The 15110-nt window shown below is 52.2% G+C and overlaps 3 protein-coding genes across 12 annotated transcripts in view; 2 read left to right on the forward strand and 1 right to left on the reverse strand.

The window, feature by feature from the left end:
* The window catches only part of LOC145506074 (kazrin-A-like), a 38847-nt gene extending 24739 nt beyond the window's left edge, over positions 1 to 14108 (reverse strand). For 2 of the 3 annotated variants that reach the window (XM_081489768.1, XM_081489758.1), the window contains exon 1: positions 530 to 875. In XM_081489768.1, coding sequence (XP_081345894.1) covers positions 530 to 565 — 36 coding nt within the window. In that variant the 5' untranslated portion in view covers positions 566 to 875. Of the gene's footprint in view, positions 1 to 529; positions 876 to 13758 lie in introns of those variants that run through there. The other variant, XM_081489779.1, reaches the window with a different exon arrangement.
* On the forward strand, positions 276 to 13191 carry LOC145506564 (uncharacterized). 4 transcript variants are annotated; one of them, XM_081491506.1, is made up of 3 exons: positions 731 to 1072; positions 1429 to 1621; positions 1998 to 2020. In XM_081491506.1, the coding sequence occupies exons 1-3, from the start codon at positions 731 to 733 to the stop codon at positions 2003 to 2005; spliced, it is 543 nt and encodes a 180-aa protein (XP_081347632.1). In that variant the 3' UTR covers positions 2006 to 2020. The 4 variants fall into 4 exon arrangements, 2 of the variants coding, with proteins under 2 accessions (XP_081347641.1, XP_081347632.1); XM_081491515.1 differs by lacking the exon at positions 1429 to 1621 and having other exon boundaries at positions 276 to 1072; positions 1978 to 2222; XR_014054042.1 differs by lacking the exons at positions 1429 to 1621; positions 1998 to 2020 and adding an exon at positions 12396 to 13191 and having other exon boundaries at positions 908 to 1072.
* LOC145506735 (uncharacterized) overlaps positions 13574 to 15110 on the forward strand; it is an 82368-nt gene continuing 80831 nt past the window's right edge. For 3 of the 5 annotated variants that reach the window (XM_081492044.1, XM_081492033.1, XM_081492047.1), the window contains exon 1: positions 13574 to 14301. In XM_081492044.1, coding sequence (XP_081348170.1) covers positions 13960 to 14301 — 342 coding nt within the window. In that variant the 5' untranslated portion in view covers positions 13574 to 13959. The remainder of the gene's footprint in view (positions 14302 to 15110) is intronic. The other 2 variants (XR_014054268.1, XR_014054270.1) reach the window with 1 other exon arrangement.

The raw sequence follows: 15110 nt of genomic DNA on the forward strand, positions 1-15110 counted from the left end.
ACCATCTAGGCTAAGTTCACACTTACGGGGCGACCACCGCTCATTTAAGGGGCCTGCAGACCGCCTTGAACTGAGACAAGCCGGTCTCTTTCCAACACTTCAGTCTTCTGCTGCGACCCCCGAACTAAACGAAAAGCCCTGAGGCTACGGGAAGACAGGCCCGACTGACTCCCAGCCTGTTTAAAGGGGGCCCCGCCAGAGGCTCCCCATTGGAACGCGCGCGCTCCCCCGCCCTCCAGCCCGACGTCCCCGGGCATGAGGTCACCACTGTCCCTGCATCACTCGGGCTCCCAATTCCCGGCTCCTCGGGGAGCGGCCAGCGCCCGCGCGGCCCTGCTCCCCTCAGAGCAGAAGAGTGGGGGCTGGACGCGGCCTCGGCTCGGCCGAGTCCTGCTCATAACGCAACCCCGGTTCCTCCCCAAACTGGGCAGCCGGGAGGGCAGAGGGCCGGGGCCGCCTCCGTGCCTCCGCGGGAGGCTGGCGAAGGCCGGGGAGGGCTGGGGCCGAGCTGCGGCGGGTCAGTACTCACGGTCGGTGCAGCGGCTCCTCGGCCACGGCCGGGCATAGCGGCGGCGGCGGCGGCGGCTGAGGCGGCGGCGGCTGAGGCGGCGGCTGCGCCTGCGGCGGCGGCTGCGGGGGCTGAGGCGGCTGAAGCGGCGGCGGCGGCTGCTGCTGCTGCTGGAAGGACTTAAGGGACTCGAAGGCCTTCATCAGCTTTTCCAGGGTCGCCATGGCGGCCTGCGGCCCCGCGGGGACAGCGCCCGGAGCCCTCGAGCTGGCTTGCGGCTCTGCTCAGCAGCGCGGCAATGAATCAGGCTCGGGGCCGACGGCAGGAACGGAACACAGGCGCCCGGCCATCTTGGGTCCGTCCCGGCAGCCACCTCGGCCAAACGCCCCGCGACGCTCCGCCGTTGGGCGGGGCGGGGCCAGGCCGGCGGGATTGACAGCCGGAGGCGGTGGCCTCCGCAAAAGGCCAGAAGCGGCGCCCGCCCGGCTCTACGCGTCCGCCGTCTCGCCTCCTGGAGCCGCCGAGGCCACAGACATCAGCGCGCTCCTCCCAGGAAAAAACGAGGTGGGCCGTGCGGACGTGAGGGGTCGCGACGGCGAGGCGGGGCGGGGCGAGAAGGGGCGGGGCGGGGCGGGGCGGAGGGGCGGGGCGGGGCGGAGGGGCGGGGCGGGGCGGAGGTGCGGGGCGGGGCGGGGCGGGGCGGGGCGGGGCGGGGCGGGGCGCGGCGCGGCGCGGCGGGGCGCGGCGCGGCGCGGCGGGGCGGGGCGCGGCGCGGCGGCGCGCGGCGCGGCGGGGCGGGGCGCGGCGGGGCGCGGCGCGGCGGCGCGCGGCGCGGCGGGGCGGGGCGCGGCGGCGCGGGGCGCGGCGGCGCGCGGCGTGGCGGCAGTGAGCCTCCGGCTAGCTGGCGAACGATCCACTAGGAGAGGAGCCCCCGAGTGACGCCCGCGGGTGGAAGGGCGGGCCGGCCACGGGCTCGGAGCCTGAGACCCCGCGGGGGAGCCTGCCCACTCAGCGTCCCGGGCGGAGGGAGAGCTCACGGGACAGCCCTGCAGAGAAGGGAGCGGGGAGTGGTGCGCCTCAGGCGGAGCCAGGGCACTCTCAGGTGGAGCCCAGGTGGGGTCCCCGAGTCGAGCACATCCCTGGAGGGTCACTGCGCAGCCCGAGAAGAACCGAGGGGCTTGGGGCTGGCACGGCTGGTCAGAACCTGCCTGGTCTGCGCCTGCTGTCGCGAGAGGCCGTGGCTGGTATAGCGAGCAGCAGCTTTGGCCCCAGAGGTCCCTCACCCGCATGACCGCTTGACCCAAGGGTGTCCCCCCCCTTGACCGAGGCCGGCTGCGTGGGCGGGCCCGGGGCTCCAGAGCCTCAGCACCTGGAGGGGGGCCCTGAGCAAGCCGAGGGGCGGCACGTGGGTGGCCCCCAGGAGAAGTCCCCAGTTCTGGGCCACAAGCCACATCTCCACCTGATTCCAGAGCCTGTTTTCCCAAAGCAGCCAGGTGAGTGGAAACCCAGCACCGCCACAGGAAACCGTGTCCCCACGGGAACAGCAACGGCCCCCTTGCTATGGGGAGAGGGCCTATGGGGAGAGAAGATACTCCATAGATACCAACCCTTCCTAGAAGGCCTGAGTTAGACTCTTCAAAAGGATGTGTAATACTGGCAGAAAGTTTCTTACTCTGCTCTTAGAAATTTCTAGAATAAATAAGACATATTCTCACTCTTCTGTGATAAAACTCTCTCTAAATAGCCATACCCATTACCCCAAATCATCCCCTGGCAGAGCATGCAAATTAAACATTTTCTCTTCCTCCAACAGATATTTATAGGGACTTCATAAAAAGTTCTTTGCCGAGGATCTGAAGGAAAAATGTCCTCACCCTTCCCACCCAACCCTGAAGGATTTGCTAAATGAGCTATTTAGTTCAGTTAATCCAGAATCACAGCAAACCATGAGGCTAATTCATCCCAGACAAGATTGTCAAATGGAATATTCTGCCCACAGAGCCCTCTTCTCCTCCTACTCTGTCCTAATGGGACATCTAACATTTCAGTGACCAGGAGCTACACTCATGTACCCTACTCCAAGGAAAAATCACATGTTCAAAGTCACGTGGAGGTATAGACTATGAAAAGTTACCAAAGACTCTGTCCTTTAAGTCAAATCTTTCCTAATGACAGAAGAAGCTCTGAGTGTAGGTAAAGGTTCAAATAGATGTGATGTAATAGAATTCTAGCTTCATGACTTGTGTTTCTGTGGCTTTAAGCAAGTTTCTTGACTTCTCCTGGTTTCATGTTCTAGAAACTATTACTGTTAGATATATTAATTATTATATAAATCCTGATGATACTAGTGAAATATAATGACAATGAAAGCTAATAATTAAAATTTCTATAATTCCTATAGCATTTTGAAATTAGTCACTAGATAAAGGAAGGGAGAAGAGAAAAATGGAAAGAAAAATGTTTTTATATATTTTTGTATTTAAATGAACTTCTTACAGTATGATTTACATACAATAGACGGCACCATTTTAAACATACGGTAAATAACTTATGACAAATATACACACCCATGTAAATACCACCACGTGATAGGAGATTATTAATTTTGTTCTTCTAGTCAAAGGACCAGAGTATGGCTTTCTGTGTGTCTTCTCTTCATAATTATATTCTTTATTTTTCCTTCTGTTCTTTATTAGTTGGTATTATAATATGGTTCCTTATGAAGTAAGACAGACAATCCATTCCATGCCACTCTCTCTCTGGTGGTTTATATATGTTTATACAATTATTTATTTATTAGCTCAACAGGTACTTGACCATTTACACTATGCTAGGTGCTATTCTAGGCACTGGAGATGTAATGGTATTTTTAAGACACAAATTCCTACCATCATAAAAGTATATTGTAGTATATATACCAGAAAATAAAATGAATAAACTGTATGACAGGTTAGAGAATGATAAGTGCTAAGGAGGAAAATTAAGCAGAGATGGAGGATCAGGAGATACGGAAGGTTACTGGGTGGGTGTTGCAATTTTATGAAGCAGTCTGAAAAGTCATTATTGAGAAGATACATTTTAACAATAAATCAAAAGTATTGAGGGGATAAGCTATGAATATATCCAGATGAAGAATAATTGAGAGACAGAAAACAGGCAGGCTTGCAAAGATTCTTAGAAATGATCACAGCCATAAGATCAGTTCCCATCTTTAACCATAAAAAGGTGTTACAGAAGAGAATATAATCAAATCTTCCACACTTTGACTGTCAGAGACTGAAGGTCCATGAGTGCTGAGATTCCCAAAGAGACATGCTCATGCAAAACATCTCAAAGTGGCATCATATGAGTTCATCTGCCACAGTTTACAGTCCAGCTTTCAGATCTATAGGGAAATCAGTCAGTGCAGTCACTCAGTCCTGTCCGACTCTTTGTGACCCCATGGACTTCAGCACGCCAGGCTTCCCTGTCCATCAACCACTCCAAGAGCTTGCTCAAACTCGTGCCCATCGAGTCGGTGATGCCATCCAACCATCTCATCCTCTGTCATCCCCTTCTTCTCCTGCCTTCAATCTTTCCCAGCATCAGGGTCTTTTCCAATGAGTCAGTTCTTCAACTCAGGTGGCCAAAGGATTGGAGCCTCAGCTTCAGCATCAGTCCTTCCCAATGAATATTCAGGACTGATTTCCTTTAGGATGGACTGGTGGGATCTCCTTGCAGTCCAAGGGACTCTCAAGAGTCTTCGCCAACACCACAGTTCAAAAGCATCAATTCTTCCACTCTCAGCCTTCTTTATGGTCCAGCTCTCACATCCGTACAACTACTGGAAAAACCACAGCTTTGACTGGATGGACGTTTGTCAGCAAAGTAATGTCTCTGCTTTTTAATACACTGTCTAGGTTTTTCATAGCTTTTCTTCCAAGGAACAAACATCGTTTAACTTTGTGGCTGCAGTCACCATCTGCAGTGATTTTGGAGCCCAGGAAAATAAAGTCTGTCACTGTTTCCATTGTTTCCCCATCTATTTGCCAAAAAGTGACGGGACCAGATGCCATGATCTTAGTTTTCTGAATGTTGAGTTTTAAGCCAGCTTTGTCACTCTCCTCTTTCACTTTCATCAAGGGTCTTTAGTTCCTCTTCACTTTCTGCCATTAGGGTGGTGAGTGAAAGTCGCTCACTCGTGTCCGACTTTTTATGACCCCATGGACTATATAGTCCATGGAATTCTCCAGGCCAGAATACTGGAGTGGGTAGCCTTTCCCTTCTCCAGGGGATCTTCCCAACCCAGGGATGGAACCCAGGTCTCCCGCATTGCAGGCGGATTCTTAACCAGCTGAGACACCAGGGAAGCCCTTAGGGTGGTATCAATCTGCATATCTGAGGTTATTGTTATTTCTCCTGACAATCTTGATTCCAGTTTGTGATTCATCCAGCCCAGCATTTCGCATGATGTACTCTGCATATAGGTTAAATAAGCAGAGTGACAATATACAGCCTTGACGTACTCCCTTCCCAATTTTAAACCAGTCCGTTGTTACATGTCCAGTTCTAACTGTTGCTTCTTGACCTGCACACAGATTTCTCAGGAGGCAGGTAAGGTGGTCTGGTATTCCTATCTCTTCAAGGATTTTCCACAGTTTGTTGTGATCCACACAATCAAAGGCTTTAGTGTAGCCAACGAAGCAGATTTGTTTTTGGAATTCCCTTGCTTTTTCTATGATCCAATGAATGTTGACAATTTGATCTCTGCTTCCTCTGCCTTTTCTAAATCCATCTTGTACACCTGGAAGTTCTCAGTTATGTACTGCTGAAGCCCAGCTTGAAGGATTTTGAGCATTGCTTTGCTGTCATGTGAAATGAGCGCAATTGTACGGTAGGTTGAACATTCTCTGGCATTGCCTTTCTTTGGGATTGGAATGAAAACCGACCTTTTCCAATCCTGTGGCCACTGCTGAGTTTTCCAAATTTGCTGGCATACTGAGTGCAGCACTTTAACAGCATCATCATTTAGGATTTGAAATAGCTCAGCTGGAATTCCATCACCTCCACTAGCTTTGTTTGTAGTAATGCCTCCCAAGGCCCACTTGACTTCACACTCCAGGATGTCTAACTTTAGGTGAATGACCACACCATTGTGGTTGTCATCTGTAAGGAGGGACCTATGAAAATCAAGGTCTCTACATCGTAGTAAGTGACAATGTTAGTCACTCAGTCGTATCTAACTCTCTGCGACCCCATGGACTGTGGTCAGCCAGGCTCCTCCGTCCATGGGAATTCTCCAGGCAAGAATACTCGAGTGGGTTCCCATTCCCTTCTCCAGGGGATCTTCCCAACTCAGGGATCGAACCTGGGTCTCCCACATTACAGGCAGATTCTTTACCGCCTGAGCTACCAGGGAAGCCCTGGTATAGCACAGAACAATCAAACTGATCATTGAAGAAAGAATTCTGAAAACAGGAATTGAAGCCCTCTCATCTAAATTCACATTTTTAGAATTAGGTTATTTTAAGATGAAGCATGAAAAATTTGATTCCGGGTTGAGGGTGTGCAAGAGAAGACCTGGACCCCCTCAGGGACTGAAGACACCACTCACCCTGCACTTGTCTTGCTGTTCATGCTCACGGGTCCTTTCATACACACACCCCGAGTCAGGGCCTACACGCCCCACACAGGAGGCACAACTGAGGTCCAGAGGCGGCCCGGTGCAGGAGCACGGCAGTAAAGGGCCAGGCAGAGAGCCAGGTCTTCTGGTTCCTCATCAGTGGCTCTTTAACTTTAGCCAAGTACTAGACTAATGTGAGAGTGTTCCTAGAAGATTAGAACTCCTTTGGAAAGATCCTCTTTTTTCAAAGAAGGAATACAACACCTAAGTCACTTTGGAATTATGTTTCAGACATAATTTTAAAATAAAAGTACTGGTTGAGGGGATTCTCTGGTAGCCCAGTGGTTAGCATTCGGCGTTTTCACAAACGGCAAGGGCCCGGGTTCAGTCCCTAGTCGGGGAACTAAGATTCCTCAGGCTGTGCGGTGTGGCCAAAAAAAAAGTCGTTTGGCTAGGGAAAGCAAGACCTAATAGTTCCCCGCTACCAGTCTATAGCATAGAAAAAAGCTATTAATGCCTTTCTTACTGGTGATTTAACTGAATACTATAGAAGAAAGTGCAGTTCAAACTCCAATCTGTTACGCTAAGTGAATAAAATCTGACACAAAGGCCCCATGTGAATGATTCCGTTCATAAGAAACATCCAGAACTGCCAGCTCCACAGAGACAGAAACAGATCAGGGGTTGCCAGGGGCTGGGGGGAGGCAGAGGGGACGGGGACGGACTGCTGCAGAGAGGGGCTTTCTTTGTGAGTGATGCAATGTCCCAGAAATTAGATAGGAGTGATGGTTGCAGAACCTTATGATCGTACTAAAAACCACTAAATTGTACACTTTGAAACGGTGGATCTTATGATATGTAAATCATAACCTTAATGTCTCTTAAAAATCTGGCTGCAGTCCCAGCAGCCCTCCCTCCTGAGGGGACCACCCCGCGGGCACCAGCCACCCCAGCTCCAGCTTTGAGTCCCATAACAGCCCCTCAGCTGACCTGATTACTTCCAATCTGCTTCCATTACTTCAATAGCCTCTTTCACTCCTACTCCCTTGTCCACCAGGGTGGCCTCTATTGTTCAAGTTTCTAATGAGGCAATTGCAGATTCATGTGCTACCATAAGAAATATACAAAATTCAGGGTACAGTTTCCCCAGTTTTCCCCAAGGGGAACATTTTACAAAACAATCACACCAGAACAGTGCTACAGAATAGTGACACTGATCTTCAGATTTCCAGGCTTACTCGTCTGTGTGCCTCTATGTGGCTCCACACAATTTCTCAGATGTATATGCTTTGTGTATCTGCCACCAGTCACGAGAGGGGACACTCCCATCACCATGGGGATCCCTCAGCTGCCCTTCAGAACCACACCCACTCCCTCACCCTCCACCCTGCCCCTAACCCTGGCAACCACTCATTTATTCTCCGCTCCTACAACTGTGTCATTTCAAAGATGTTATATAAGTAGAATCAGACAGTATGTAGGGCTTCCCTGGTGGCTCAGCTGGTAAAGACTCCACCTGCAGTGGGGGAGACCTGCGTTCGATCCCTGGGTTGGGAAGATCCCCTGGAGAAGGGAAAGGCTACCCACTCCAGTATTCTGGTCTGGAGAATTCCAGGGACTGTCTAGTCCATGGGGTCGCAAAGAGTCAGACACGACTGAGTGCCTTTCACTTCACTTCTCAAACAGTGTGTCACCTTTGGGGATTGGCTGTTTTCACTAGCACAATCTCCTTAACATTTGCCTTAGCTGTTGCGTGTGTTATCAGGAGCCTGAGCCTGTTCCTTTTTCTACTGCTCAGTAGTCTAATCAATCCCCTGTTGAAAGACACCTAAGTGGATTCTAGTTTGGAGCTACTATGATAAAGCTGCCACAAACACTTGTGCACAGATTTATGTAAACATACGTTTTCACTTCTCTGGGATAAACCCCCAGGAGTGCTACAGCCAGATCATAGAGTAGTCAAAAGTTCAGTTCTGTAAGAAACTGCCGTGAGCTGTTTTCCAGAGTAGCTCTCCCCTTCCGAAGTCCCACCAGCGACGATGAAGTGACCCAGTTTCTTTCGCACCAGCATCTGGCGCTGGCTGAGCGGCATAAATTGCATCACTTGTTTGACGACACAAGTGTGCATCTGGGCAGGGGAATATCCGAAGTCCTCAGACTGGGGTACGAGGCCGTCCGGGGCTGCCCCTCACCTCCCTTCCCGGTCTCCTCACGGCCCCGCCTTCAGACACCCACGCGGCCCGCTCCCTCCCTCCGCTTCAGAGGCACCTTCTCAGTGCACTTCACACCCTCAACCACGCCCCACAGCACCGCTCCCCCGAATTCGGTTTCGTTTTTCTCCAGAGGATTGATCACCAGCCCTTGTTCACCTGTAACCCAAGGGCCCAGAACAGGCCCTGGCACGTGAGAGGCACCTGGCTGAAAGGAGTCCTTCCGGGTCATCTCGTCCAGTCCCCACTGAAGTCCCCGCTCCCAGTGGCCGGGGCTCTTAATGCCACCACAGCTCCTTTGGCAGTGTTACAACCTACTTTACAGCCACACAAACGCCCCACAGCCTAGGACAGGGAGACGATACCGCCTCAGCTACAGCTGCACCGTGAGCGCCTTAAGTCTTCCCTCCCAAATGCAGATGGCATTATTGGATTAATTATATTTCATATTATACTATAACATCAGAAAGATACGGCCTGATCATCTACAGCGGAGCTTCTCAAGATTTATGTGCACGCAAATTGCTCACAAACCTTGTTAAAATGCAGACTCTTGACTCCGTAGGTCTAAGGTCGGGCAGAGATTCTGTACTTCTTATACGCTCCCAAGTGATACCAAACTGCTGGCCCTGAAACCACACTGAGCAGCAAGGATCCGCGGCAAGTCTTGTCTGTGGTTTACTGAGTGGCGGGCTCACTTGCTGGGACCAGAGGTAATGGGGTGGGGCCTCTGAATGTGGACAGCACTGGAAAGACCTCTGCCTTTACACCTCTGTGAGTCCTCTTTTACAAAGAAATTCTACAGCATTACATAGCCAACCAGTAAGAATTACATGCACTGCTATGAAATAACATCTTTGAGATATAGTGCTAAGTGAAAAAATATAGTGTGAGCAAAAAAAAAAAAAAAAAGACTTGCACGTGCACTCAAACGTCAGAGAAAACAAAAGAAACTTAATTGTTATTTTTAGAGAATAAGGCTAGGACAGCCAGGGAGGAAGTCTTGCTTGTCATCTTCTGTGCTAGCTGAAGATGCTGTTACAATGTATGTGCGTAATTTTTATAATTTTTTAAGCTAGTTAAGAAAAACTGCTTCCCCAAAGTGGTCTCAGCATATCTAATCCGGGGTGGGAGGCAAACCAGAGCCTGCCTGTCCTAGACAGTCTAAGAAGTGTTCTTACATTTTTAAATGGTTAACCAAAACACAAAATAAAACATCAAAGAATAGTATTTTGTGACATGGGAAAGTTACACACAAAATTCAAAGTTTCACATCACTAACAAAATCTTATTGGAACAGAGGCACACTTGTTCATCTAGCTGGAGCTTCCGGCTGCTCTAATCCACATGGCAGAGCTGAACGGCAGCTAGAGATGTGCTCACAAAGCCTGGAACACTGTCTGACCATGCGCATAAAGAGTGGGTCAGTGTTCAAGAACCAGAAGACTTCATGTGGATGAGACGCCAATACTCTCCGAGTTGATCCACAGATTCAATGCAATCCCCATCAGAGAATCCCGGCTGGCTTCCTCACTGAAACAGACCATCTGTTCTTATAGTTTAAATGGAAACGCAAGGGGCCCAGAGTAGCCAAAACTATCTTGAAAAGGAATCAAGTTGGAGGACTCACATTTCACTTGAAATTGTGATACAAAATTAACAGAAATCCAGATTGTATGGGGCAGAGGGGGGCAGGCGGGGGGCCCTTCCCTGGAGGTCCAGTGGTTAAAAATTCGCCTTGTAACGCAAAGGACACCAGTTCAATCCCTGGTTTGGGAAGATCCCACGTGCCTCGGAGCAACTAAGCCCGTGGACCACAACGACTAAAGCCCACACACCGCAAGGAAGAGTCGTCCCCACTCACTGCAACTGGAGGAAAGCCTGGGTGCAGCAACAAAGACTCCCCACAGCCAAAAATAAATCCATCTTAAAAACATTTTTAAAAAAAGACTGTGTGGAGGGGACTCCCCTGGTGGTCCAGTGGTTGGACTCCACTCTTGCACCATCGAGGGCCTGGGTTCTGTCCCTGGTCAGGGAACTGAGACCCCACAGCCAGGCAGTGCACGGAAAAAAAAGTGAAGAGACAACCCAAGAGAGGGAGTATCATTTCACAAATCACCTATCTGATAAGGGTCTAGCATCAAGAATATTATGAAGAACTGTTACACTCCAACAAAAAGACAATAACTCAACTTAAAAAATGGGAAAGAAGGAGGACAGGGACTTACAAGTTAAGTACAAAAAACAAAGCTGGGCACCCCCAGTCATTGTGGAACTTCCTCACATTCTTATCTGTTTAACTTACTGCAGAAGAGTTTCTGCTATTTGCAGTTGAACGTAACCCTAAACGATAATACCCACTACGGCTAAATTATACTCAGCAGAGAAGAACAAGTCCTGTTGGGTTTACCTTCAAAATTCAGCCATTTCCCACCTTGCCACTGCCAACAGCCTGACAGAATTCACCATCATCTCGCACCTGATCACTTCACTAACTTCCTAACTGGCTTCCTGCTGCTGCCCAGGCTGTCCGTCAACTCAGTTCTCAGCCAGTATTCATTTTAAAACAGAACTCAAATCCTTCCACTCCTCTGAGCAAACCCTCCAATGACTTCCCACCTCACTTAGAGTAAGTGCCACTGTCTTTAATCCACCTGGAAGGGATTACTGATGCGGCGAGGCACTCCTCTACCTCTGGGACCTCCGCTCCCACTGAGAGTCTCCTCTCCGGAATTCAACAGGCCACACCTACCACCTCGCTAGTCCTCTCTGCAAAGTCCGGACCTGCTCCCTGGGCCTGGTCTTTACTCGTCCCTGTTTGCTGTTATTCCTCCTCCATTTATCGCTATCTAACATACTGTGTATTTTACCTATGTACCCTGTTTACAGTCTATGTCCCTCACTAAAACGTAAGCTTCACGAGGGCAGAGCTTTATCTGTTCAAGGCCATAGCGCTGCACCTATTTAGGATACTGGCTGGCACTCGTTCGATGTTCGTTCAGCAAATACTTAAAGTCAGGGAAAAACTAGGAGGGGATACGAAGGAAAGTGAGAAAGTGCCAAAGGCCAATGCCAACTGCCTCATAATTGCAGTGAGGACCCTGCCAAGCTCTGGTACTCCCCTGCACGCCAGCCTTCTAGAGACTGTAGCCAGCACCACGCGGAAGCCCTGCATACCATACACTGAGCCCATAGTAGGCACTCAGGTCCTTAATCAGAGTCCACGCTCAGCTGGTGCCACTATAGTTCCATAGACAGCAAGAACCATAACAACAGAACAGTTACTTTCTCATTGCTTTTGGCCAATCTTGTGGGGAAGGGCTTTTTCAGCTGAAGTGTATGAACAGAAATGCTAAGATCCAAATTTGTAGGCAGGGAGTTTGTTACTCAAAATCAATGAGTATCTGCTTTCTCAACAGCAAAGTACATAAAAATATATTTATGCATTTTATAACTATAATTAAGCCAAATGCAATTGAGTTCAGAGCATGCTAAAGAACCTTTCAAAGCTGCTATTCTGAAGTATTTTTGTTTTTAAAAAATTTAAAGTCTATCCATATATATACACAAGTTATACCAGGTAGGATACACAAGGAAGAAGTGTAACAGTGCCTGCCTCTGGGAACGGAGTTAGGTACTCAGGAGAAAGGAAGGGGAGAGAGACATTTTAATTACTTGTCTGCAATTTTGGCGTTTGTATCATGTTAATGTATTGTATTGGAGAAGGCAATGGCAACCCACTCCAGTCCTCATGCCTGGAAAATCCCATGGACGGAGGAGCCTGGTGGGCTGCAGTCCATGGGGTCGCTAGGAGTCGGACACGACTGAGCGACTTCCCTTTCACTTTTCACTTTCATGCCTTGGAGAGGGAAATGGCAACCCACTCCAGTACTCTTGCCTGGAGAGTCCCAGGGACGGGGGAGCCTGGTGGGCGGCCGTCTCTGGGGTCGCACAGAGTCGGACACGACTGAAGCGACTTAGCAGTAGCAGCAGCAATGTATTGTTTATGCAAAGATGACAGACCAAGTGCTGGACAACAGACAGGGACGGCAGTAAGACGTTCCTTCCCACCCAGAGCCTGCCTGGTGCTTCCTGTTTGTACACAAGATCCAAGAGACGCTGAGATGCGTGAACTTCTCTGACTTCTACCTCCACGGAGAAGCACTATGCTAAGTCTGGAATGGGTCATGGTTACAAGTTATTTGCCGCGGAGAAATGTCAAGTTGTTAAAAAAAGATTCTTTTTTTCTCAAAGTATCCAAACAAGTTTTTCACCTTTTAGCAGAAAAAGCAATTTCCTGCTACATTTTAACAGATAAGCCAAAATGACTCCCCAAATACTCATTTCCTGATGAAACCTCAGGACACAGCAAGGAATCGTATCAGAAACAAAGATGAAAACATTCCTGAAAATGAATCCATCTTAACATTAAGGTGAACTTCTTAAAGGGGCTGCTTCCCAAAAACTGTCCTCATTAAATGCCGTCTTGTACAAATCCAGATGAGAAACAGAACGCCCGCACATGAAAGAAAGGCCTGAACTGTAGCAGAGCACGCCCTGACCTCTGCGGAACACCCAAGACTTCAAGGAAAAGTACTTGGGCTCTGTAAGAAGGTGACATCAAATGGTCTCTCTTCTTCTGTTTCGAAAAGTTCCCTAGCACAAGCAACCGAGACCCCCTACTTCCGAACAGTACCAGGATGTCTGCCACAGGAGACTGTCCGCAGACACCCATCCAGGTTCTGGCCAGCGTGACTGCGATGCCCGTGAAATGGACATCACTCGCCCCGACGATTAACCTCTCCCTCAGCAAGATGTGATTTATTTCCAACTGCAGACAAGTAATAAACTTCAGTCCACTCGTCCCACTATGGAAGGCCGTTTTATTGTTTCTTGTGTGTTAATAACAACCATCTAGGCTAAGTTCACACTTACGGGGCGACCACCGCTCATTTAAGGGGCCTGCAGACCGCCTTGAACTGAGACAAGCCGGTCTCTTTCCAACACTTCAGTCTTCTGCTGCGACCCCCGAACTAAACGAAAAGCCCTGAGGCTACGGGAAGACAGGCCCGACTGACTCCCAGCCTGTTTAAAGGGGGCCCCGCCAGAGGCTCCCCATTGGAACGCGCGCGCTCCCCCGCCCTCCAGCCCGACGTCCCCGGGCATGAGGTCACCACTGTCCCTGCATCACTCGGGCTCCCAATTCCCGGCTCCTCGGGGAGCGGCCAGCGCCCGCGCGGCCCTGCTCCCCTCAGAGCAGAAGAGTGGGGGCTGGACGCGGCCTCGGCTCGGCCGAGTCCTGCTCACAACGCAACCCCGGTTCCTCCCCAAACTGGGCAGCCGGGAGGGCAGAGGGCCGGGGCCGCCTCCGTGCCTCCGCGGGAAGCTGGCGAAGGCCGGGGAGGGCTGGGGCCGAGCTGCGGCGGGTCAGTACTCACGGTCGGTGCAGCGGCTCCTCGGCCACGGCCGGGCATAGCGGCGGCGGCGGCGGCGGCTGAGGCGGCGGCGGCTGAGGCGGCGGCTGCGCCTGCGGCGGCGGCTGCGGGGGCTGAGGCGGCTGAAGCGGCGGCGGCGGCGGCGGCTGCTGCTGGAAGGACTTAAGGGACTCGAAGGCCTTCATCAGCTTTTCCAGGGTCGCCATGGCGGCCTGCGGCCCCGCGGGGACAGCGCCCGGAGCCCTCGAGCTGGCTTGCGGCTCCGCTCAGCAGCGCGGCAATGAATCAGGCTCGGGGCCGACGGCAGGAACGGAACACAGGCGCGCGGCCATCTTGGGTCCGTCCCGGCAGCCACCTCGGCCATACGCCCCGCGACGCTCCGCCGTTGGGCGGGGCGGGGCCAGGCCGGCGGGATTGACAGCCGGAGGCGGCGGCCTCAGCAAAAGGCCAGACGCGGCGCCCGCCCGGCTCTACGCGTCCGCCGTCTCGCCTCCTGGAGCCGCCGAGGCCACAGACATCAGCGCGCTCCTCCCAGGAAAAAACGAGGTGGGCCGTGCGGACGTGGGGGGTCGAGACGGCGGGGCGGGGCGGGGCGGGGCCGGGCGGGGCGGGGCGGGGCCGGGCGGGGCGGGGCGGGGCGGGGCGCGTCGCAGAGGGGCGGGGCGCGTCGCGGCGGGGCGGCGGGGGCGGCGGGGCCGGCGGGGGCGGAGGGTCGTAGGGGCGGGGGCGGAGGGTCGTAGGGGCGGGGGGCCGGGGGGGCGGGGGGGCGCGGAGGGGCGGGGGCGCGCGGAGGGGCGCGGAGGGGCGGAGGGGCGCGGAGGGGCGCGGAGGGGGGCGGAGGGGGGCGGAGGGGGGCGGAGGGGCGCGGAGGGGGGCGGAGGGGGGCGGAGGGGCGCGGGGGCGGAGGGGCGCGGGGGCGGAGGGGCGGGGGCGCGGGGGCCGAGGGGCGGAGGGGCGCGGGGGCGGGGGCGCGGGGGCGGACTCAAACTCGTGCCCATCGAGTCGGTGATGCCATCCAACCATCTCATCCTCTGTCATCCCCTTCTTCTCCTGCCTTCAATCTTTCCCAGCATCAGGGTCTTTTCCAATGAGTCAGTTCTTCACATCAGGTGGCCAAAGTATTGGCGTTTCAACAGTAGCAAAATAGTCTTAATTATATTTATTCTCAGAGGTAGACTCAATGTCTGTTCCCTTGTGGACTGGCTCCTACTGTTGATACTCATTAGTTAACAGTACTCAAATAAAATGCAAATTTAGTGAGATGCATGAAAAATATGAGCTTCCCAGGTGACACAGAATCTACCTGCCATTACAGGAGATGCAAGAAATGCAAGTTTCATCACTGGGTCAGGAAC

Source organism: Giraffa tippelskirchi, chromosome 1 (genome assembly GCF_054371585.1).
Source record: "Giraffa tippelskirchi isolate mGirTip1 chromosome 1, T2T-mGirTip1v1.2.pri, whole genome shotgun sequence".
NCBI classification, from domain to species: domain Eukaryota; kingdom Metazoa; phylum Chordata; class Mammalia; order Artiodactyla; family Giraffidae; genus Giraffa; species Giraffa tippelskirchi.

Coding starts and splice junctions, on each gene's coding strand:
- LOC145506564 (XM_081491506.1), top strand. CDS start 731: ATGGCGGCCTGCGGCCCCGCGGGGACAGCGCCCGGAGCCCTCGAGCTG. Junction 1,073..1,428: donor TCCTCCCAGGAAAAAACGAG/GTGGGCCGTGCG, acceptor ACGATCCACTAG/GAGAGGAGCCCCCGAGTGAC.